Source organism: Notamacropus eugenii, chromosome 1, assembly GCF_028372415.1.
Source record: "Notamacropus eugenii isolate mMacEug1 chromosome 1, mMacEug1.pri_v2, whole genome shotgun sequence".
Classification (NCBI taxonomy): domain Eukaryota; kingdom Metazoa; phylum Chordata; class Mammalia; order Diprotodontia; family Macropodidae; genus Notamacropus; species Notamacropus eugenii.
Genome location: NC_092872.1, coordinates 249,198,143 through 249,221,851, shown reverse-complemented (window position 1 = coordinate 249,221,851; position 23,709 = coordinate 249,198,143). Strand labels below are relative to the sequence as shown.

Sequence of the window (23,709 nt, the reverse complement as noted above, 5' to 3'; positions counted from 1 at the left end):
CCATGGTTCCAATGATGATCCACACCCAACAAGTATCATCAAAGATGACACAGTATCATCCTTGATGATACCATTTGTATAGTAGGGAGAAGTTGTGAGCCAGGCATGTGGTTACAGGAAAGAACATATAAAATATAAAAAGACCTAGAGGAAAAAGGCTTCTAATATGTTGGATGTATCTTCTAGGGACAGTCTATATAAGAATATAGCCAAGGATTACACAAAATGAAGTAAGAATGGGTTCCAATATGCACTGATGGAATACCTTTTCCACTGAAAACTGAAATAAACATAAATTTAACACAGGTTTAAATATCATTTGCATATGTAAAGGGGAAGCATGGGACAGTTCACATGGAAAAGACCTAAGGATTTTAGATGGCGATAAGCTGAATTAGTCAAAAGTGCGATATGGTAGTCAAAACTTAATGCCATCATAAGCTGTACCGAGAAGCATTGTGGCCAGAATGAGAAAAGTCATAGTCTTGCTGTACTATGCTCTGCTGAGACTATATTTGGAATACTGTGTGCAATTTCCTATTTTAGGAAAGACACAGACAAGCTGCAGTATGCCCCCTGGAAGATGTTGAGACCAGAGATCATACCATACAAAGATGGACGGGAGGAATCAAGACAATTTACCCTGGAAAAGAGAAGACTTAGCAGAGTATAAAAGACAACTTCACACATTTTATGGGATATTACAGGAAATAAATGAACTTGTTCTCCTTAGTCTCAGAAATAAAAATTAGGAGTGAATGGCAGAAGTTGCAGAAAGGCATATTTTGGCTTGACACGAGGAAAAACTTCCTAACAATTAGAGCAGTCCCAAAGTGGAACTGACTACCACAGGTCTCCAAGCAGAGGATGACTATTTTTAGGATGTTTTCAGGAGTAGACTTCATCCTTAAGTGATCTCAGTCCATTCCAACTCTGAGCTCGTGAAGGAATCACCAGAGCTTTTCAAGTCTTTGTTTCATCATCTATAAGAAACCATTTCTTGCAAAAGAAACAGATACCTAATGAGGTGGTGGTCAGAGCTCAGGAGAAGAAAAGTATTAAGACTTAGGAATTTTTTCCTGTTAAACAGAAATAAAAATGCATAGAATCGGTGACTTAGGGTTACATAAGCACACAATTATTGGTATAAGAAACAAAACTCCCAGCAGATTGAGGAAATTGGCTCTCATTTCCCATTCTGTTGTCATGGAGATACTGAGTCCTGTTATCGCTTAACCCTTTGGATAATTTAAATCCCACCAAACTAAAGTCCTCTTTTCCAAGTGCCTTTGGTATGCTGAACAGTCTATATGCCTCAGAAAATGAGAATAGCAAACTATGATCAACTTGGGAATAGCCCCTGGTCTTCAACAGTCCAATAAGGACCAGCTTTAGTTAAGCTTTGCAAAAAGCTTCTAAAACATCTTCCAGTCTGCATCTCATCTTTTCAACCCACCATGCTTTCTTTTATCACTAAGACACAGCTGAATAATACTTGGAAAATACAAACAATAATACCCTTTTCCAGCTTTATCCAATTCTTGTTTGCTTCCAACTAAGCCTCCTTTGAGATACACACTAATTTTTTAGAGGCCATGGGCCTAGATTATTAATAATTTAACTAGTCCACACCTATTTCCTGTCTCTTTGGGTAAGTGTGTATTTAAGTATCAATCAGCAAGCATTTATTAATCAAACATCTATGTGCCATGCACTGTGCAACAGCATAAAATCATTTCTGCCTGTCCCCTCTGTGCAAAATAACATGTGAGGCATTATTCAAGAATTATCCTCTCCAATCTGAGGAACAGGCAGTAAGGACAGGCTATGGAAAAATTGTCATGACCTGCTCTGGGATTTGGAGGAGTAGAAGTTATTTGCTAGAGAGTTTACAGAGGTGGACAAAGAGAAATGGAGAAACTAAGGGATATTCCTTAAGTTAAATGGGTGTTTTGATGGGATAAAAGATGTGCTTTCTGCCGAAAGCTCTTCTCACACTTGGTGCACTGAAAGGGTTTTTCACCTGTGTGTGTCCTCTGGTGTGTTATGAAGTGTGAACGCTGGTTAAAGCTCTTGTCACAGTCTGGGCATTTGTAAGGTCTCTCTCCCAAGTGGATTCTCTGATGGGTAATAAAATGTGAACTCTGATTGAAGCTCTTCCCACATTCCCCACATTTATAGGGTCTTTCACCTGTGTGGATCCGCTGGTGCTTAATGAGGGCAGAACTGTCAGTGAATCCTTTCCCACAATCATCACACTTATAAGGTCTCTCCCCAGTGTGTGTTCTCTGGTGGGTGACAAGGTGAGAACTCTGACTGAAACTTTTATCGCATTCAGGACAGCTAAAGGGTCTCTCTCCTGAGTGGGTGCTCATGTGCGCTACAAAATGGGAACTGTCTCGGAAGCCCTTCCCACACTCAGGACATTTATAAGGTCGTTCTCCTGTGTGGGTTCTTTGGTGCTTAACCAAATCTGAGCTCTGGCTAAACCTCTCCCCACAATCATTACATGTATAGGGCTTCTCCCCTGTATGGATCCTTTGATGGGTGATGAAATTTGAACTCCGACTAAAGCTTTTCTGACACTCAAGACATTTATAGGGCTTCTCTCCTGTGTGGGTTCTTTGGTGCATGATAAGGTGTGGCTTCCGACTGAAGGTCTTCCCACAGTCTGGGCACTCATACGGTCTCTCGCCTGTGTGGGTCCTCTGATGCTTGATGAGAGTTGAGCTGTCACCGAAGCTTTTTTCACACCCATTACACTTGTAGGGTTTCTCTCCAGTGTGTGTTCGACGGTGAGTGACAAGGTCTGAGCTCTGTTTGAAGGCTTTCCCACATACAAGACACTTATATGGCCTCTCTCCAGTATGGGTTCTCAGGTGTCTCATAAGATAAGAAGTCTGGTTAAAACTTTTTCCACATTCAGCACACACATTAGGTTTTTCACCTACATATCTACCTAGGAGCTTACTTAAATGTCTCTCCTTTGAAAGGAGTTCCCTTTGTCCCTCTCCTGTGAGAGTTCCATGTTGTCTTTCTAATACATGTTCCCTTTCCCAGTTTCTTTCCCAATCAGGATTCTGAGAAATATCTTTTTGAGGCCGTCCTGAAGATGGCCCAAATTGTTCTGCTGCCTCAGAAACTTCCTGGTTCAGCTTTTCCACCTGGTTCTCAAAGTCTGAAAAAGTGAAAAGAGAGGATAGATAATCATTGATTTCCTTTCCACTAAGAAAGGAAATATAGAGATGAAGGGGAATCATTAAAACTGCAGTTTCCATGATGTGTATATCTTTGCAGCAAATTCCAATAAAATTCATTTAAAAGACTATAGAACATGATCAGCTGATGGCCAGGTTATCTGCTGTAGGTGGCCAGACAAAATCAACTAAAAGTTTAACTTGAGAAATTATCTTTATTCCCCTTAATAATACAGGGTCTTAGTGCAATGTTAAGCTTTAAAAACCTACAAAGAATAAATGTTACAAACTTAAATATCATTTGAAAATGTAATTATTTAAATTTATTTTATACTTATTTAGTTTTCTGAATTTTGAATCATAAATTTTAGAGTTTAATTTTAACAAAAGAAGGAATCCTGTCATTGTGCGTTATTTGTGGGACAGTTACTGGTAATACTTTCTGAGATCAATGGATTGGTAGAGGAGGTTCTCTTTCTTGACTGGGCAGCTAGGTGATGCAGTGGATAGAGCACCAGTGCAGGAGTCAGGAGGACCTGAGTTCAAATCTCACCTCAGGCATTTGACACTCACTAGCTGTGTGACCTTGGGCAAGTCACTTAACCCCAATTGCCTCATCCTGGGTCATCTCCAGTCATCTTGATGAATATCTGGTCACTGGATTCAGATGGCTCTGGAGGAGAAGTGAGGCTGGTGACCTGCACAGCCCTCCCTCACTCAAAACAAAGTCAAGTGCAAGTCATGTCATTGTCTTCTTTGGCAATGAAGGACGAACACACACAAACACACACACACACTTTCTTGGCCAACTAAGTCACTGGATCCACCTCCAACAAATTTTTTTTTTTGGGTCAAAACCTCATTCATTTGGTGATCTTAAGGCTAGCATTACTAATCCTATCCTTTCAGTCACTGAGCAACAGTTGATAAATTTTTGCAAAGTCTGAAAATTGATAACCCATATACAGCACAAAACAGTGGCTATTTTGAATTTCAGTAAGATAACATACATTTTAAAAATTTAAATAATTAACCTTTCAAAATCTGTTTTCTAAATCTGGAGCATTTATACTTCTGAAGTTATTAAAGTTTAAAACTACACTAAAACTTTTTAGATGTCCAATTTGGGTAAAATCAGTCAGACTTAAGTCACTACAGTGAGGCTTGGCCCTCTAATTTCATTGATATGAAAACCCCCCTGGTGTAGAGAGAGTTTCTCTACAATGGGTACCGTCTGTTGGCACCCTTTCTGTATCTTACAGTGGCTGGAGCACTGAGAGGTTAGGTGATTGCCCAGGATCACACAGACACTACGTGTCAGAGGAAAGACTTGAATCTAGGCCTTCCTGGCTTTAAGTCTCCATGTACTACTGCCTCTCACAGAGTGAAAGACAATGTAAAATGCTGAATGGTTAATTTAAAAATGACTTTTCTCATTTAAATAATGGCTAGCAAATATTAAATCAGTGGTATAATACAGCCAAGATGGAGGGGTTAAGCTTCATAAGTCCTTAACATAAACAAAATTCTTCCTCATTTCTCACCTGCGTGAGCTTCTCTCAGGATCCCCCCCTCCTGCAAGCTCTGGAGATCCAGGACCCAGGGTTCTGCTTTCTGCTCAAGCTGGGAGATCACAGTGGGTCTGGAAATCCTGTTCATGACAACAGACATGAATTATTGGTTTGTGCCCCAAACTCAGGTCTTGTTTCTTTCTCTGTCAGATAAACTAAACTGCTAGAGAGTGATGATGTCTGTGACTTCTCCCAGTCCAAATGAAGAAAGGACAGACTGATTCAACAAGATGAAGATATTTCCACTTTTTCTTCTTAGGTATGAGTGAAAATTCTAGCGCTAAGGTTCTACTTGTGCCCATGGAAGAGTTAACATGATTGTCACCCCCAGGAAAGACTTTGGTCTGGGCATTGATTATTATGTTTGATATATGGGTTTTCTATGTAAGGGGAAGAGCTATGAAGATGGGGGAATTGAAAGACACAAAAAAATCTGGGAATCAATGACCAATGTCCCTAAACCCCTTAGGGAAACGGCTCTTCCAAATGCATTTAATCTTTGACTCTAAAGAGAAAACAGAAATCCTTACCCATTGAGAGCCCATTCTTCTAACCCTGATGGATGGCAAGTCTGGAGAGGATTCTCTGGGCAGGGTCCAGACAACCCATTCCTCCCGGACGTCCCCAGCCACATCATCCAGTGTCATCAATCCCTAAAACAAGAGATTTGAACTTAGTGTCTGCTTCTTCCTGGATTCAGACTCAGTCACAGACTTTTAGAGCTGCAATGGACCTTGAGAGAACACCTGGTCTAACACTCTCATTTTGAAGAAGAGAAAACTGAGGGGAAACAACTTGTTCTATGTCCCATAGTAAACAAGTGACAGAATCCAGGTTTTTTAATGCCAAGTCCAGAACCTTTTCCAACTTGGACAGCTGCTGAGGAGCACAGCAGATAGAGTGCTGGGCCTGGAGTTAGGAAAAACTGAATTCAAATATGACCTCAGAGACTTAGTAGCTGTGTGACCCTGGGCAAGTCACTTAACCTATTTACCTCAGTTCCTTTATCTGTAAAATGGGGATAATAAAAGCACAGGTTTGTAAAGTTCAAATGAGGTAGTACTTAAACCACTTAGCAGTTCCTGGCATGTAGTAGGTGCTACATAAATGTTAGCTATCATCATCATTATTATTGATAGGATTTTCCAACATAATCTATACATTGTTTTCTGACATGCAGTGCTACTCATGCCATGGGTGTGAGGTGGCACCAAGTTAGTAAGTTCTCAAATGCTTATTTCATTAAAGGTATGACTTCAAGTTTCCCAGACTTAACCACCAGAGATTTTTCACCATAAATTTTTCTTGCCCAACTTCCTCATCAGTGCAAATGGTTCCAAATTTTCCCCAGCACAGAATTTGGACAGTTATTAATATGAATTCTGTAAGGAACACTCATGTCAGATGTTTTAAAGCAGGGACTATCTTAATTTTCTTATTTTGAATCTTCAATATTTAGCACAGTACTTGACACATAGGAAAGGCTGAATTAATTTTTTTTCATTCATTTGTTCATGGTGAAATCATAATTTAAAGAAAACCTTTTATTCTATCTCACTACATACTCATCTACAAACTAGGAAAACATAGTTTTACTGGTAGAACTCCAATTATGTCAGTAATTTATAGACAAGCTCACTCTAAAACTGTACCCACAGGGTCATCAATGCTTTGGTATCAGTCTGCAGGGACTAATCCAGTGGTATTCCTAAAGGAAACTTCCCAGAGCACCATTCTATTCTACAGCTTTACTGATGCTGGGAATTGAAAGTCATCTTTAACATTGGCAAAATGATCTTAAGAAAAAAAAAGAAAATGGTAAAATTGAATAGAGGGAAACTAGAAAGAGTTCATTGAGGGACAAAACTCAACCAATGTTGGGGACTAGCCTAGTAGAGAGAGAGCAAAAGTTATTTTAGGGGAAAACAAAATGTTTTTGGGAATCACAGCTGTCTACCAGGTAAATCTGTCATTCAAAATAACAAGTATTTATGGAATTACTTGGGAAATACAGAGTATAAAGATGAAGAGCTTACATAGGAATGTGGTCAATGTGACCACAAGGAGGCAGCATGGTGCAGGAAGCAAAAAAGTTGGAGTAAGACCATTTGGGTGTGAAATCTATGTCTATTTATTACTCCTGTGACCTTGTACAAAGATTTTCCCTCTGGACCTCCTTTTAAAAATGAGAGGGCTGTATTAGCTGACCTAAAGTCCTTCCCAGCCCTAGATCTATCATTTTATTCTCAGCAGATTGTAATCATATCATCAACTCCTAATACATCCATAAACTGATACATTTTTTCTGGCCTAGACGTTTTAAAGAAGTTTTAAACCTGGGATCATGGAAACCTCCCCTCCCCCATCCTATCCCTCCCTCCCCCCCCCCCCCCCCCCAGGATCAGTGGATAAATTTTAAGGAGGCCAGGAACTTGGATTGGAAAAAATAGCATCTTTATTTCAATACATAGAATCGGTTTCCTCTGTAATTCTACAAATTTTTTGTTATGCATTTAAAAACATTACTCTGAGAAAGAGTCCACAGTTTTCATCCAACTGCCCCAATAGGCCAGGACACAAAACAAGGTTAAGTTCAGAGCCCATTACAGTGTGTTGAGGCTCCACCCTGTGATTTTTTAGTTCCCATCTCTGTAAATGGCTCCAAATCCTCCCTGAGCTCCACTCCACTTGACAGCTCCCTCTAGATATCCAACAGACATCTTAAAGTCAACATGATTCAAACAGAATTATCTTCCCCTCCAATCCCAACCTTCCCTGACTTACCTATTTCTATCAAGAGTACCACTGTTCTTTTTCAAAATGTTTCATTTTTATTAAGTTAATCATTGAACAAAAAAATACACAAAATCAGAAATAAAAGATTGTACCTAAAATTGTAAATTTTTTAAAGCACATATTAAAATTAAGTAGTAAAATTTTTAATAGGTTCTGGGTACCCTTCTCAATTTTTTTCTGTAAACTCAAAAATGTTTCATTGCTGCTTTAAAAAAAAAATCTTTGCTACATCAATGCCCCTCCCCCTTGTCTAATGGAACCCTCTCCTTGTAATCAATTAACTTATTAATTATTATTAATAAGACTTTATTAAGCCCCAATAGGTGCCAGCACTGTGCTAAGTGCTTCATGAGTAAGTATAGTCAAGGAAGACAAATCAACAGGGTGACCACCCCTGAAGACTGTACAAACTTCCACCTGCCCACAAGCTACAACATTCTCCTACTAACCTAGTTTTGAAACCTACCAGTCATCTTCAGCTCTCGTTCTCACTCACTCTCACATCCACTCTCCAGTCGGTCGACAAATTTACTTTTTCACTATTCTTTATCACACACCCCGCCCCCTGCCCCCGTCTTTCTTCTATCATGACAACCCCAGCAAGTGCTCTTTCAGTTTCTTTCCTCTCAATCCATTCTCCACACAGAACAAGTGGTGATCACCAAAGCACAGGACTCACCATGGCTGTCCTCCGCTCAAGAAGATTCAGTGACTAGCCAGAGCCTCTAGGATAAAATATAAACTCCTTGGTTTGGTATTTAAAGCCCTTCACAATCTGGCTCCACACATCAATCCCCCTCCCTCACCTACTATACATATGCTCCCCCTAAACTGACTTCCTTGCAGTTGGTCCTACATAATCCATCTCCTGCTTCTGCCCCAAACAGAATCATTGTGAATTTTACATGCTTTCCCCAATGCTCCCCTCTTCTGAACCTCCTACTCTGCTCGGTGTTCAGAGCACCAACATCTCCCCAGCCAAGCAGGGTCATAACCTCAATTCACATATTCAATCTGTAACCAAATTCTGTCTTTTCTACCTTCACTCTTCATTTCAGCCACCACACTGGCACAGACCCTTATACCTCAAGCCTGGATTTTTGCACTAGTCTTCTGGATGGTCTTCCATTCTATTTGCCTGTCTGTGTATCTTTCACTCCAATCCATTCTCTGGTTGCCAAAGTGATTTTCTTAAAGTACAGTTTCGACCAGGCCACTCAATAAATACTGTTGGCTTCCTTTTACCTCCAGGATCATATATAAAATGCTGTCTGGCCCTCAAAGTCCTTCACAGTCTGACTCCTTCCTATCTTTCTAGTCTTATACTTTACTCTCCTCTATGTACTTATCTGTATTCTTGCTGCCCCTGGTACACCCCCTCAGTGGTTTTTCAAGCGGCTCATGGGCCTTCTTTCCAGTCTCAGCTCAAATCCTACCCGACGCTCAGCTTCCCCTCTCATGGTTGGTGCTTCCCATCAGAGACAATCTTCCACACACTCAGTATAAAACCTAGTATTTAAACAGCTATTTGTATGTGGCCACGTGGCTAGTTAGACTGTAAGCTTCCTGACAGCAGAGGCTATTTTTTCATGTCTTTGTATTTAAAGCATTCATCAAAGCACCTGGCCCAAAGCAAGCTCTTAATTCTGGTGGAGAGGGGTCTTCCCCGACCCACTCTGGCTCCAGACCCAAGGCCTTAGAATAGACTCTCCTTGGAGCTACTTCTTTTCAGAACCCCTAGTTCCTTTCAAGGTTCAGCCCATGTACAAGTACCTGGAGAGGTCTTTTGGGATCCCTCCGATTGTAAGTCAACCTTCCCTCCTCACCCCAACCACAGTGTGTTTATTTTATATGTATTATGCATTTACTTATTTGTGAATATTTGTATCTCCCGGTAGAATTTAGGTTCCTTGAAGACAACAACAGTCTCATTTTCGTCTCTGTGTGGCCGTTACCTGGTACATAGTGGGTGGGCACTCAAATACTTCCAGCCCAAATCTCCTCTTCAACACTTTAAGCACACAGGACCCCCTTCAAGCATCTTCTCTTTCATCCTTCCTATGACTATACTTACTTCCCTGTTCCCCCTTCTATTCCAGTCTTTGTTCCCAGATTTCAATCCTCAGGACCAGCCTGCCTTCAAAATGGTTATTCTAACAAAACTTACAATACTAAAGTGCTACATATAATCTATAGTGTCAGGGCTCTCCTTCCAGCTTCTAAAGCACATGTACATTAGAACCAAGGCCTTCTGAGGAGAAATAACCATTTGCTCTTTTTGTGGGATGAAACATAATATAAATTAAATAAAAAAAGGATAAAATGATACAGATCTTTCTGGCATCAATTAATATGTAGATAGACTGCATTTCTGAGACATATACATACATATGTGTATGTATATAAATATTATACATTAAATATAAATATATAAATGTTTATATCCAAATATAAATAAATATATAATATATAAATATTAATATATTAAATACATACTTAAGACTATTATCCAAAGGGGTTCTTCTCCCTTAAAAAATGGTGCTCCATGTATACCCAATGTCGAACTGCTTGTCTGCTCAATGGGGGGAGGGGGGAAGTTGAGAGGGAAGAAGGGAGAGAATTTGGAAATCAAAGTTTTAAAAACAAATGTTAAAAATTGTTCTTACATTCCCCAATTGATAAATGGTCAAAGAATATAAACAGACAGTTTTCAGAGGAAGAAATTAAAGCTATCTATAATCATATGAAAAAATGCTCTAAATCGCTATTGATTAGAGAAATGCAAATCAAAACAACTCTGAGATACCACATCACACCTATCAGATTGGCAAACATGACAGAACAGGAAGATGATAAATGTTGGAGAAGATGTGGGAGAGCTGGAACACTAATTCATTGTGCGTGGAGCTGTGAGCTGATCCAACCATTCTGGAGAACAATTTGGAACTATGCCCGAAGGGCTACAAAAATGTGCATACCCTTTGACCCAGCAATATCACTTCTAGGACTGTATCCCCAATAATTCATAAAAATGGGAAAGGGTCCCACATGTGCCTAAGTATTTATAGCAGCTCTCTTTGTGGTGGTCAAAAATTGGAAATCAAGGAGATGCCCATCAATTGGGGAATGACTGAATAAATTGTGGTATATGAATATAATGGAATACTATTGTGCCATAAGAAATGATGAACAGGAAGACTTCAGAGAGGCCTGGAAAGACTTATATGAACAGATGCAGAGCGAAAGGAGCAGAACCAGGAGAACTTTGTACACAGCAACCACAGTGTGTGAGGAATTTTTTCTGGTAGACTTAGTATTTCATTGCAATGCAAGGACTTAAAAAATTCCCAATGGTCTCATAAGGCAAAATGCCTTCCACATCCAGAGAAAGAACTATGGAATCTGATCGTAGAATGAAAGAGATCATTTTCTTTTGTATTATGTTTTGGTTTGCTTTATGGTTTCTCTCATTCATTTTAATTCTTCTATGTAACATGACTAAGGTGAAAATGTATTTAATAGGAATGTATGTGTAGAACCTATACAAAATTGCATGCTATCTCAGGGAGGGAGTGGGGAGATAGCGGGGAAGGAAGGGGAGGGAGGGGAAAAAAAATCTGGTATATATGGAAGTGATTGTAGAACACTGAAAACAAATAAAATAATAAAAAAACTGTTTTTACATGTAACTGGGGGAAAATAAAATGCTAAAAAATAATTAAAAAAAGAATGGTGATCTCTGACATGGAATAGGCACAGGGATGGGAGTCAAAAACACCTGAGTTACAGTTCAAACTGCATTGAACTCACTAAATAAATGTATGACCTTGGACAAGTTATTTCACTTTCTAGACCTTGATTACCTTATGCGTAAAATAAATACGCCAATGATCCTCCCTGTACCACTCTATACTCACTCCTCTCTCGCTCGATCTCCCATTCTCTGCTCCAATATCTCAAAGTAATTTCCCCTTCACTCTTCTCTAGAAGTGTCCTTAGTCTCCCTTCTGTTAGAGAAAGTCATTTGTATACTTGTCTGCTCCCCACCCTTGGAAGCTGAAAACCAGAGTCTCTCACATCCATCTTTGTATCCCCAGTTCCTGATATAGTATCTTGCCCACAATAGGTATTAAATAAGTATCTGTTGAATTGAACTGATCTCCCCAGATCCTTCCAGCTGTGACATTCTAGTACTCTAAGTCCCCCGTGTAAACACTGAATGGGAGTCTGGTATTAATTGGAGTACAGCATGCAGCCTGAGGAGCATACACATCTTTTAGACACTCTCTTGTTTTGAATATTGAATCACTTTCCCTTGACAAACTTTAAAACACAAAGATTGCATATACAGTGTACATGTCTGAAAGGAAAGGAAAAAAGTTAAAGAAACTGAGGTGGTTTTACTGAGGTTTGGGGGGCAGAAAATTAGAGGCCACAGTACTCTGGAAAGCAATGAGATAGCATCTAAACAAAACATGTCCAAAACTAAACTTATTCTCTTTTCCTCAAACTCTCTCCTCCTCTGAACTTTACTGCTTCTGCTAAAGTTATCACTAACCTTCTAGTCTCCCAGGTTCCTAACCAAAGCATTATCCTAGACCCCTCCCTCTCCTTCTCCCTAAGTAATCAATCAAATCTTACCAAATCTTGTCCTTTCTATCTTTACACTCAGGCCCTTTCTGTCCATTCACTTGGTTACCACCTTAGTTTCTGGTGGTTCACCTTCTTAGATTACTGCAGCAAAAATATCTGTTTCAAGACCTCATCCTACACACTGCTTCTAAAATGACTTTCCTCAAATCCATAACTGACACAATTCCCCACGCGAACGATTCCAGTGACCTCCTGTTGCTTCTAGGATAAGATATCAACTCCTCTGTTTCACTTTTAAAGTCCTTCACAACCTGGCTTCAACCTACCTGTCTAGTCTCATTGAACATTACTCTCCCTCCTTCTCTAAGACCAGAACTGTCACCCATGACATTCTCTCTCCCAAGTGTCAGATTCTAGAGGCTACCCCATATGCCCAGAAGGCATTCCCTCCTTACCTCTACTTCAGTTACTTCCATCCTTTATGGCATCTTCTTTAGGAAGGATTTTTTAATCACCACTCCTCCTCCCCAGGCCCCAACAGCTAGTACCCTCCCTGTCACCCCAAATTACCTTCAATTTAACTACTTTGTATTTATATGTATTCACTTTATAATTATATAAAGGCTGCTAGCAGCACAGCAGAGAGAGCAGTGGACTTGGAGTCAGAAATCCCCAAGTTCAAATGCTACCACAGTAACAGTATCACTGCACAATCTCTGCTTGCCTCCGTTTTCTTATCTATAAAATGGAAATAAGAATAGCACCTTCTTCCCAGAGTTGTGAGGCTCAAATAAGATAATATCTATGCACTTTGCAAACCTTACAGCACTCTAGGTATGTTACTATTACTTTTATTTATGCTGTATATATTAAGATATGTACATACTGTCATCCCATTAGATGAGCTCCTTGTGAGCAGAGATCTTTTCATTCTTGGTACCTGTTCCTCAGCTCCTAGCCCAGCGCCTGGCACACAGTAGGCACTGAATAATTGCTTGCTGATTGAGGAAGAAGATCCCAAGCGGGACTCTGGGACTTCCCAGCCACGTGACCTTGGGGAAGACCCTTCCTGGAGTTGGGGTGTCAGTTTCCTCCTGGGCAAAGTGGAGGTGGCACTGCCCGCCCCCCTGCCCCTGCTCTCAGCGCTCCGCACAGATGTCAGCTGCAAGTCTGACTGGAGGGGGGAGGCGTCCTCTGCCCAAATCACCCACCTGCTCCCCCAAGTTTCCAGCACGAGCCACCAGTCCCGACCCCAGCGCTGACCTCCCCAGGCCCGCAACCATCCACTCACCGCCCCCGGGCCGGCCCAGCCAGAGGAAGTAATGTTAGCCAGGGGCCTGAGCCAGGGGTCGGAGCCTAGAGTCTAGCCGGCCGCCACCCGGTTTGGGGCGAGCCCACACTGGACTTAAGGAAAGAGTCTGACGTCAGGCGCCCACCCCCGCTCTCTTGCCATTGGTTTAACATCTCCGCGTCTTGCAATTTCTTTTTTTCAATTGGTCCAGATGGTTGTCAAAGAGGACTGTGGGGCGGGCCACCGACGCGGAGGATGCTGGGAATTGTGGTCCCGGGCGAGCTCCTGGGAGGATTCTGGCTCCCAGCATGCTCTATGATCACACCTAGGCCAGTTCCCAGACCCGCGGGGAAATGACACGCACTAGTCAGTCCCTGGAGAACCCCAGGCAGGGGAGAGGGGGAGTGGGGGTCTGCCTTCACTCAGAGTCCACGCATGCGCAGGCACCCACCCCTGCTACCTTCCCCCCGATTCTGCTCCCACTCCGAGGCCTTATTCCCCCTCTGCCCCTATGTCCATCCCCAAGCCCTGTCTCCGGAACCCGAATCCACTCACCACCCCCGGGGCAGGACCAGGCCCGACCCGGGATGGAGAAGGAAGGGAAATTCCCCCGGAGCCAAGAAAGTCCTGGCCGCCCCGCCCGGCTCAGGCCAGGCCACTCTGGACAGAACTAGGAGTTGTACGCAGGTTGCGGTGTCAGGAACATCCGCCCTTGCCATCCGGCCATTGGCCACCCGATCTTAACGTTGGGAAACCTTCCTTTTCCACTGGCGGGGCCAGCTGTCAAATGGGCTAGGTGGCCGAGTGGCGCGGAGGATTATGGGAAATGTAGTCCCAGGAGCCAATAGCCAATACTTGCTATGTGCCAGGCACTGGGATGCAAATACGGAAAAGAAAGGCAGTCCCCGCCCTCAAGGAGTTTATAATCTAAGGGAGGAAGACTCCCAGGAACAGAGGTAGGGGAGAGGTAGAGGAGGGAAAGGGGAGAGAGGGTGATGTCCCCGAGTAGTGAAGCTGGGTGAGAAGTGAGAACGGAAAAGAACTCAGAATCAAAAGTTTAGAATACATTTCCAGCTGAAACAGACCTTAGAGGTTATCTAGTCTAATCCCCTCCCTATTACATTTGAGGAAATTGAGGCACACTGAAAGATAATGGCTTGTCCAGGATTACACAGATAGTGTAAGTGTACGGATTTTTACCCAGGGGTTTGGACTCCAGATCCTGGGCTATTTGCACCTCACCTGTCAGGGCAGGGTGCTATCAGGAACTGAAATGTCTGTCCCATATCTGAATCTGTAGAATTCCTTGATGTTTCTCCTTAAAGAGCCTACAAGGCCCTGCCTAATATTAATAATAGCTAATATTCATGTAGTGCCACAAGGTTCGCAAAATTTACAATATTAAGGATTGCAGTACTAACTCATTTGATCTTCACAACAATCCAAAGAGGTAGGTGCTATTATTACTCCAGTTTTAGAGATCTGGAAACTCTTGCAGTCAGAGGTTAAGTAACTTGACCAGGGTCACAGGGTCAGGAAGTGCCCGAAGTCAATTTTGAACTCAAGACTTCTTGATCTACAATTGCCTCATCTACCTACCTACCTTGCTTGTGATCCGAGCTGTCACTGCATAGATAGGCCGTTGTGGAATGGGAACTGCTTGAGAGCAGGGAAATTTTCTGTTTCTCTAGTGCTGTGAAAACAATACCTTTAATTAGTGTTTGTTGAATTGAGTTTGCTGAATTGACACAGACCCTACCTTCAAGGAACTGACAATCTAATTAAAGCAAAGGGAAAGTCACCTGGTAAAAGAACTATGATACAAGAGAGACATAAGTACAGAGAGGTGATGCTGGCAAAATGCTAGGTGCCAGCTGACTGACTATGAGAAATTTGAGGAAGAGGATAAGGAAGTCACTTTAACCTGAGAGGATGGAGATGAGGTAGCATCCAGGTTATTTCTTGAAGGAAGGGAGAGGTTTAATGACAAGGTATGGAATTGGTGGGAGTGAGGGTCATGAACAAAAGGATGGAGATGGGAGACTTTAGGATGAAAGCAGGTAAAGGAAAATATTGATTTGGTTGTAACATAGATGAAGTAGAAGCAGTATAATATAAACTTAAGCTAGAAAGATAGATTGAAGCTAACTTGTAGAAGACCTTAAATGTCAGTCAAGAATTTATACTTTGTTTGGAATGCAATAGCAAGCCACTGGTGCTCTCTTAATGGAAAAGTGACATGACTGTAGAGATGCACTGGGAAAATTACTCTGATCCTAGAGCGAGGAATGAATTGGAGAAGGGGAGATAGACTGGAGACAAGAAAACTAATTAGGAGGATATTTCAGTAGTCTAGAAGAGATAAGGGTTGGCAACTAGGGCGCTTACATTGAGAATGAAGAAAGAAGGAAGTCTACAAGGCATTATGAGGTTCCTTCTGGTTCTAAATCTATGACCCTATGATTTTAACTTAGAAAGAATGAGATTACAATTGATTGGATGGTGAAAAAAAAGGAAGAGTCAAAACTGTGACTACAAACCTAAGATACTGAGAAGATAGTGGTGCTATTAAAAGAGATAGAAAAGTTAGAAAGAGGCAAGGTTTGGGGTACAGGTGATGGGATTGGTTTTAGATATATTGAATTTAAAGGAATGGTAGGTCAGCCAAGTGATGAGGCCTACCAAGACCATTAGAAATATAAGAACTGAGCTACAGGGAGAGGTTGAGGGTGAAGATAGAGATATTATGGGGGTTATTAACTTTAAAATGATCATTGAAGTTTAGGAGTAAATGAGAAAAGTAAAAGATCTAAGAGAAAACCTCTTCTAGCTTCATTTCCCCTTACTGAGATCCACCCAGGAGCTCTCTTAGGTCCTTATTTGACTTCTTGGTCACTGACCTTCCCTCCTTCACACACAGAACTCCATTTCTAGAGCAGGTGGAAAGGTTTCCTATTTGTCTTTGGTAATGTAGGCTCAGTCACCAGGGATCGTTTCACCAGTGAAGTTCATAAAAGCTTTTTAAGGAAATTGATTCCAGAAAACAAATTCTGTTTCTTTTTCTGACTCCCACAAAACATTCTGTACTTTTCCTAAGCTTTTAATGCATTGTTTTTGAACTATAGTTACTTTATGCTTAGGATACTCTTGTAAAGTTACTTTAAATTTCAGTCTATGTCACAACTTCCTTCTTTGATTATAAGCTTCATGAGGGTAGAAACTATGTTTCATTCACCTTTGTCTTTCCCAGTGCCAAATGGTATTTCCCATGCAGTAACATTTAATAAATGGTGGTTAAATGAACAGATGCCTAAAGAGAGTTATCTGTTCAAAGATTTTCATAATATTAATAATTGCAAAAAACTGGAAATAACTGAAATGTTCAACAATAGGAGAATGGTTGAATGAATTATGATAAATTCATGTAGGAAAATACTGTTACAATATATCCAACAAATCTGAAAAGGCTTTTATAAAACAAAAAAGGTAAAAAAAAATAAGAATCAAGAGAAAGGAGTGGGTACATACTGACTATAACCATATAAGAGGACAAATGGTTGAGAATGAATGGACAGAAGAATCCTGATGTAGGTTTAGAGGAACTGACTGGGGAAAAAAATGCTGACACTTTATATGTTATAATTAATTTTAAGTGACAGTGAAGTGGTGTGGCACATGGAGTCAAGAAGACCTGAGTTCAAATTCAGCTTCAGACAACCCTGGACAAGTCACTTAACTCTGTTTCCCTTAGTTTCCTCATCTGTAAAATGAACTGGAGAAGGAAATGGCAAATCACTCCAGTATCTTTGCCAAGAAAACACCAAATGGGGTCACAAAGGTTCAGACATGACTGAACAAGTTGATTTAATATAGATATAATATTTATTATTTTTAAAAATAATAATAGTTAGCTTTTAGAGTGCTTTCCATTTATCTCATTTGATTCTCAAAATAATCCTATGAGGTGCTAAAATTATTTCCATTTCAAAGAAGAGGAAACTGAGGGTAAGAGAGGTTAAGTGACTTTCCCAGATCATTCATATAGTAAGTATCTGAGGTAGGATTAGAACTCAAGTCTTTCTCTCTTTATGTCTAATGTCCTTACTATGCTGCAGGCACTGTGCTATGCCTGTGGAAACAAATACAAGGAAATATCAAAGTTCCTTTCATCTAGGAGCTTACATTGTAACTGTGGAAGATTACACATAAAGGGTGGTTAGAATCAGAGGGAAAGTGGGGAAAAGAAAGTGAATGGGGACTCACCAGAGAGAGGACAATTGTATTGGCCTGATGAGCCATTTTGTCCTAGGTCCTACATTTTGTTTTGCTTTTTAGGTGGAGTAAAATAAAGGCAGGTCTATATTTCATATTAATTTGTAAGGGTGTGCCCCCTCCAGACTAGCAAATTTTTAGGTTGCTGGTCATAAGAAGCAAGTTACACAGACATAACGTACAGGTGTGTGTCTCCCTCAGATGACATTTGCTCTTTGTAGAGCATGAGGCCTTGTTTTAGATGTGAGTGGTCATTCTTTGCCAGCAGTTCTCAAACTTTTTGGATTCAGGACTTTTTACACTCTTATAAATTATTAAGATCTTCCCCTTTAATGTAGATTATATCTAATCAATCTATATTATTAAATCAATAATTTATTAGAAACTGAAATGTCTTAGTACTATTATGGAAATAGTTTTGATCTCTCAGACCACTTAAGTGTCTGTTGTAGACCTTGTAAAGGATGCAGAATTTTTGAGTTGATTTGTTTGTACTTCCTAAAGAGAAACTTTGAGTTGTTCATTTGCACATGAAAAGCTAGTAGAAATAATGAATTTACTCCCAGTGCATAGATTGCTTAGGTATCTCTCTCCCACAGTTAGCACTTATGGCATAGACCAACAGGCTATCCTGAGAGTAGGATACTCCAGAACCCCAGAACTATCTGGTGAATATTAGGGAAATGGCTATTGCCTGGTTGTGACTGGCAACTGAGAAATGTACTGCATGGTCAATGTAAGTTAGGGTGAGGTATCTCACAGAGAGAAGCCAGTCCTGAACCAATAAGAGTTGTTGAAAAGAAAGATTAAAGTTCTGTTCTCCCATCTGCTCTCTGGGAATTGATAAACCTGAGGTACTAACAGCAGAACTGGCATGAAATGCTAGTCTTAGGCCAAAATCTCTACTCTTTCTGAAAATGCATTGTAGGACCTAGGTAAGGATTGCAGCTGACCCTTGAGTTGAAGGTAGTAGAGACTACACCTGCACACAGAGAAGCAACTTCAGAGAATCATTGGTTTAATCTATCCAGCAGAGATGCTATGTCCTGTGAGGAATAAGCCTACCTGAGCAAACCTTATTTGCATTGGCACATTCCTACATGTGTGCCATACTACCATTGTACTTTAAGAATGTGCTCACTCTCCTCACACATACGTGTATTTGTGGGAGAATACATCCCCAAGTTTATGGGAAGATATTTTATAATTATTGTTCTGGCTCTACCGTTTGAGCAAGTGCCTTTGTAAGAGCTAATTAATTTACAGGTTGATTATTAATAGTAAGTACACCAGTAGGGGCTCATGGCTTATATTTTTTGAGGAGTATTGTTATAGTATATACTCAGGAACCCTGAGAGTAAATGTCCCTCTGGGGACCTAATCTACAAGTGTAAGGACAAGTTGGTGAAATATCCTATATATTGCTATACGTCGTAACCTTGAATGCTTGTGTGGGAGCTGAAGACCCTTTTAGCTATATCTGTGGAGACCTAGATATAAGCGATATGCTGAACTTTCCAGTGAAAATTCTGGATAAGGCAAAAATGAAACAGAGAATTATGATTCAGGGGCACTATCTCCAAGATTAAATGCAGCCTATGTTAGCTCAGTGTTTGGGGTGAAGGGCCATAAGTTATATCTTCATTTACATTGTTGTAATCATTACCAACACTGTTCTTTTGTCCTTGCTTTCTTTATTCTGCATTACTTCATAGTGGTCTCCTCATGTTTCCCTGAACTCTTAATAGTTGTCATTCCTTTCCACATAGTAATATTCCATTCCATTTGTGTGCCATGATTTGTTCAGCCATTTCCCAGTTGTTGGGCACATAGTTTATTTCCAGCATTTTGCTATTATAAATAGTGCTGATAGGAATACTTCTGCACATATGAGTCCTTTCTTTTTGCCATCGACCTATTCAGGCTGCCTAGTAATGTGATTGCTGGGTCATAGAGAATTAATAATTTAGTAACTTTCTTGCATAATTCCACATTGTTTTCCAGAACAGTTAGATCAATTTATAGTGCTACCGGTGGTCAATAAGGTTTCCAAAAGAGTAGATCTGATTACAATCATGCCCCACTTCAGTCATGTGGACTTGAGCTGCAAACAAACAAATGAAAATGGTCCCTGAATTATTAAGAAACTCTGTTTCTGTTGCAAAACTCATGGACTTCTTTCTGTAAGAGAAAATACAGCCTCTTGATTAGAATGGTGTGTAAAATGAAGGTTGCAGATTTATCTTTTGTTTCCCAATCCCCCTAAATCTTTGAGAACAGATTCCAATATTGAGATAGATGACCTGGGAGTAAACAAACTCAGGAAGACTAACCAGATTTCCCCCCCCCACCCACCCACATGTGAATATGCTTCAGAAGAGAAACATGAGAGCATGGCCCAAGTGTCCATGCTTTAGAAGAGAAATTATCTGCTCTCACATAATTCACCAGAAGAATGTAAGTTTCTTGAGGTCAGTGACCATTCTTGTGCATGGGTTTTGTTTGGACATTATTTTTTGTTTTTAAGAATTCATATAGGTGAGTAATTCTGAATGTAAATATTCAGTTCTTCAGGGCAGGTCCCCCAACTTCCCTCTAACTTACAGAAGCAGAGGCAGGCAGGAGCACCAAAAGGTTAAGTGATTTGCTCAGGATCATAGTGTCACTATGTGTTAGAAGTAGGCATGAGTCTTTCTTCCTAAGGTTTTCATTTTGTCTCAGGTTTGAGCCCTGCTTCTGTCTTGTAGACAGATGACCCTAGAATTGCTGGATGCAGCTAGGGATTCCTTTCAATGCAATTCAACAAATATCTCTTACTAACCACAACAATAATAACAATAGCTGATGTTTACAGAGTGCTTCCATGTTTGCAAAACACTGAACATATTATTTCATTTTTATTAGGTAAATCAATTTTATTAAGCACCTACTATACAGGGCACTGAACTAGCTGCTGAGGATACAAAGATGAAATGAAAAACCAGTTCTTGCCCTCAGAGAGTTTATGTAGGGGTTGAGGGTGGAAGAACAACAGATACAGAGATAAAGTAGGTACAAAATATATACAGGTGTAATGGCTGTCTAGTGCATGCCCAGACTACCTGAGATGACTTCCCTCCACACGGAGGTCACTTAGTGTTGGGATTGGAAGCTCAAATCCGTGTGGATGGTCTCGGGCGGGTAAAAGTGGGACTTCTAAATCTTAGAGTCTTACGAGGCCCTCCATGAACAGCGGGGATTCGAGAAGGTCAGACTGAGCTAGCTTGGCTAGCTCGGGTATTTCCGCCTCTCCCCAGGAGATACGTGATGGGTGGAGTCTCCCTGCCCTCGAGGTCGTCCCGGATCTGGGCACACTATTGTTATCTAACAGCACGGTATTTAGATGCAAACTATGCTGCTGGAGAGTTAAGTAGGATTGAGGAAGCCTGAAAGCTCTCTTAGCACATGAGGAGCCAAGAGGACAGTAGGCTCAGCTTTCTTCTTTCCTCTCTCCCCTCCCCCTCTCTCCCTGCTTGTACTTCTACTTCCAATCCCTTAAGATCTTAGCCTCCTTAGGAAATCTCCCCCTCTTCCTCCTAAGGAAGACCTCCCTGCACTTGTAACTAGACCCTGAAATAAAGCTCAACCCTTGTTCGACTCTGGAACGTCCTTTCTCTCATATGTGCATCCGGCGTGGCCAGCCGAAGACCTCGGAGGTGAGGTAAGAAAGACTCGGGTAGCCCACACAGGCCTCTAGGCCTGGCAACTTAGGAGTTGCTTCTGGGAGATGATGATGATATGTGAGGGCAGTGCCTTGGAGAATATGGAGCACCTCTGAACATTCAGTAACTGGTTTGGTCAACATGTTAAAGAGAAGGCTCTTTGACTGGCTGTGGAGACAGTCAGAAAGACCTATTGGATTCCCCTCATGGCATCTAGTGAAGGGAATGGAGTCTCTGACCTTAGGAGTTTCAAAAGGTTGAAAGAATGAGCCAAAAGAAATGGAGAGTCAGAGCCTAGACTCAGTGTTGCAGCCAGTCTAGCATTAATGCCTTAAGGAACAAGGAACAATCTTAGAAAAAACCTTTGAGTTCTCTTCCCATGGGAGGCTGAGATGAGTATCCAACTGGAAGAGATGCTACCTTTGGACACAATCTTAGTGGGACTAATGCTATACAAGGGTTGAACCAAGTTGAACCTAGTTCCTCCTTCATCTCTCCTATCCCTCCATTCCTACCATCAAAGTGGTATAAGGGAAAAAGATGTTCCCTTCCAAGCTATTTGGGGAAGTGTTTCTATGTTTGTTTTTGCTTCATCTTCAAATTAAATATCATTTTTCAAAATGAATGTTAAATGACTAAACAGAACTAGAATGCTTGACATTAGCTCCCTCACAACAGGGTATACACAGACCCCTATTATACAAGGATAGGTTTGTAGTTTTTGTTTGGAGGCCAAGTGATAGCCAGAGTAAGGCTTTTTGCCTAATTTGGGGATCATTTCTTTCAAAGGGCTTATTCTGTGTATATGAGTAGTTTCATTCTGTTGAAGTAGGAAAAATTCTGGATTTGAGTCAGAGGACCTGTGCTCAAATCTCAGCCCTGCCACTTAATATCTGTGTAACCTTGGTTATATCACTTAACCTCTATGGGCCTCAGTTTCCTTATCTGTAAAATGAGAGGGTTGGGCCAAATGATCCCTCAGATCTCTTTTACCTTGGCACCTATGATCCTATGGCCAGTGTTCAGCTAATTCTGTGGATTGAATCTTGGCTGCTGCCATCTACTGGACTCCAGTTAGTTCTCCTTTTTTTCAATCAGTTTTACATTACTTGACTACAGTCCAAGTCCTGTTCTCATCTTTGGTGACTTCAACATGCAGAGATATCCCCTGGAATATCCTGTCCTTCCAGGTAATCAACCTTTTCAACTCCCTTAACCTTCAACTTCACTTTACCCCATACGGTCTTTCCCTCTTTCCTTCTACCTCACTTCTCTTAAATCTATTCATTATTCACATAGTAACCTCCAGTCCTTGAATTCTTCCCTATTTTCACAGTCCATCATCTTTGTTCTTGTCTTACTTTTCTTCCCTTGGTTTTGATCCCATCCCATCCCATGAGTGCAACAAAGTTGGTTTCTACTTCTGGCTCTGGTATCCCTTATTTTTCTGCTAGTCAAGCCCTCGCAATCATCTACTCTAGGTCACTCTCAATATCTTCCTTCTGATCCTATTCATGAGCTGTGGAATGCAGTTAGACAAAGTCATACTGCCAATACTGACTTAGTCCTCTCCAAATTCATGTTACCTTACCACAACCAGGCCTTCACTGCTATTGGGCAATCCAGATATTTCCCCCTGATTGACTCTCTGTTATACTCCTCACAGTGGCTGTTTCAAACTTTCTTCTTGTCTTAAGTGTTCTATATGACTCTCTCCAGGATTCCTCTCAGCAGAGGCATTTTCTGTGAAAGAGATGTGTATTGCCCATGTTAACGTCCCTTATTTCACGTACTCTACATCTAAAAGCATTTTCTATCTTCCACCATTATTTTTTTTCTCTCCTCCTGCCTCAGAGAAAGTGGTAGACCTTCTTATCACTGCTGTCCCCTCTACTTGTATTTTTGATCCCATCCCCACCTGACTCCTTCCTTCATTGGCTAATGGAGGGTGTGGGGCAGCTAGGTAGTACAGTGGATAGAGCACCAGTGCAGGAGTCAGGAGGACCTGAATTCAAATCTCATCTCAGACACTTGACACTCACTACCTGTGTGACCTTGGGCAAGTCACTTAACCCCAAATGCCTCATCCTGGGTTATCTCCAGTCATCCTGATGAATATCTGGTTGCTGGACTCAGATGGCTCTGGAGGAGAAGTAAGGCTGGTGACCTGCACAGCTCTCCCTCGCTCAAAAACAAAGTCAAGTGCAAGTCATGTCATCATTTCTCTGATGGCATGGTCTTCTTCGGAAACAAAGGATGAACCACACACATTAGAGCATACTCAGCTT

At 41.1% G+C, this 23,709-nt stretch overlaps 1 protein-coding gene across 12 annotated transcripts in view; it reads right to left on the bottom strand.

The window, feature by feature from the left end:
• Positions 1 to 670: 670 nt before the first annotated feature.
• ZNF774 (zinc finger protein 774) overlaps positions 671 to 23,709 on the bottom strand; it is a 28,555-nt gene continuing 5,516 nt past the window's right edge. Inside the window, exons 1-6 of one of the 12 annotated variants that reach the window (XM_072628478.1) lie at positions 13,044 to 13,992; positions 10,061 to 10,136; positions 8,244 to 8,289; positions 5,299 to 5,421; positions 4,742 to 4,848; positions 671 to 3,178 (exon numbers count right to left, since the gene is read on the bottom strand). In XM_072628478.1, the coding sequence (XP_072484579.1) occupies positions 1,935 to 3,178; positions 4,742 to 4,848; positions 5,299 to 5,405 (1,458 nt within the window). In that variant the 5' untranslated portion in view covers positions 5,406 to 5,421; positions 8,244 to 8,289; positions 10,061 to 10,136; positions 13,044 to 13,992 and the 3' untranslated portion in view covers positions 671 to 1,934. The other 11 variants (XM_072628482.1, XM_072628477.1, XM_072628480.1 and 8 more) reach the window with 11 other exon arrangements.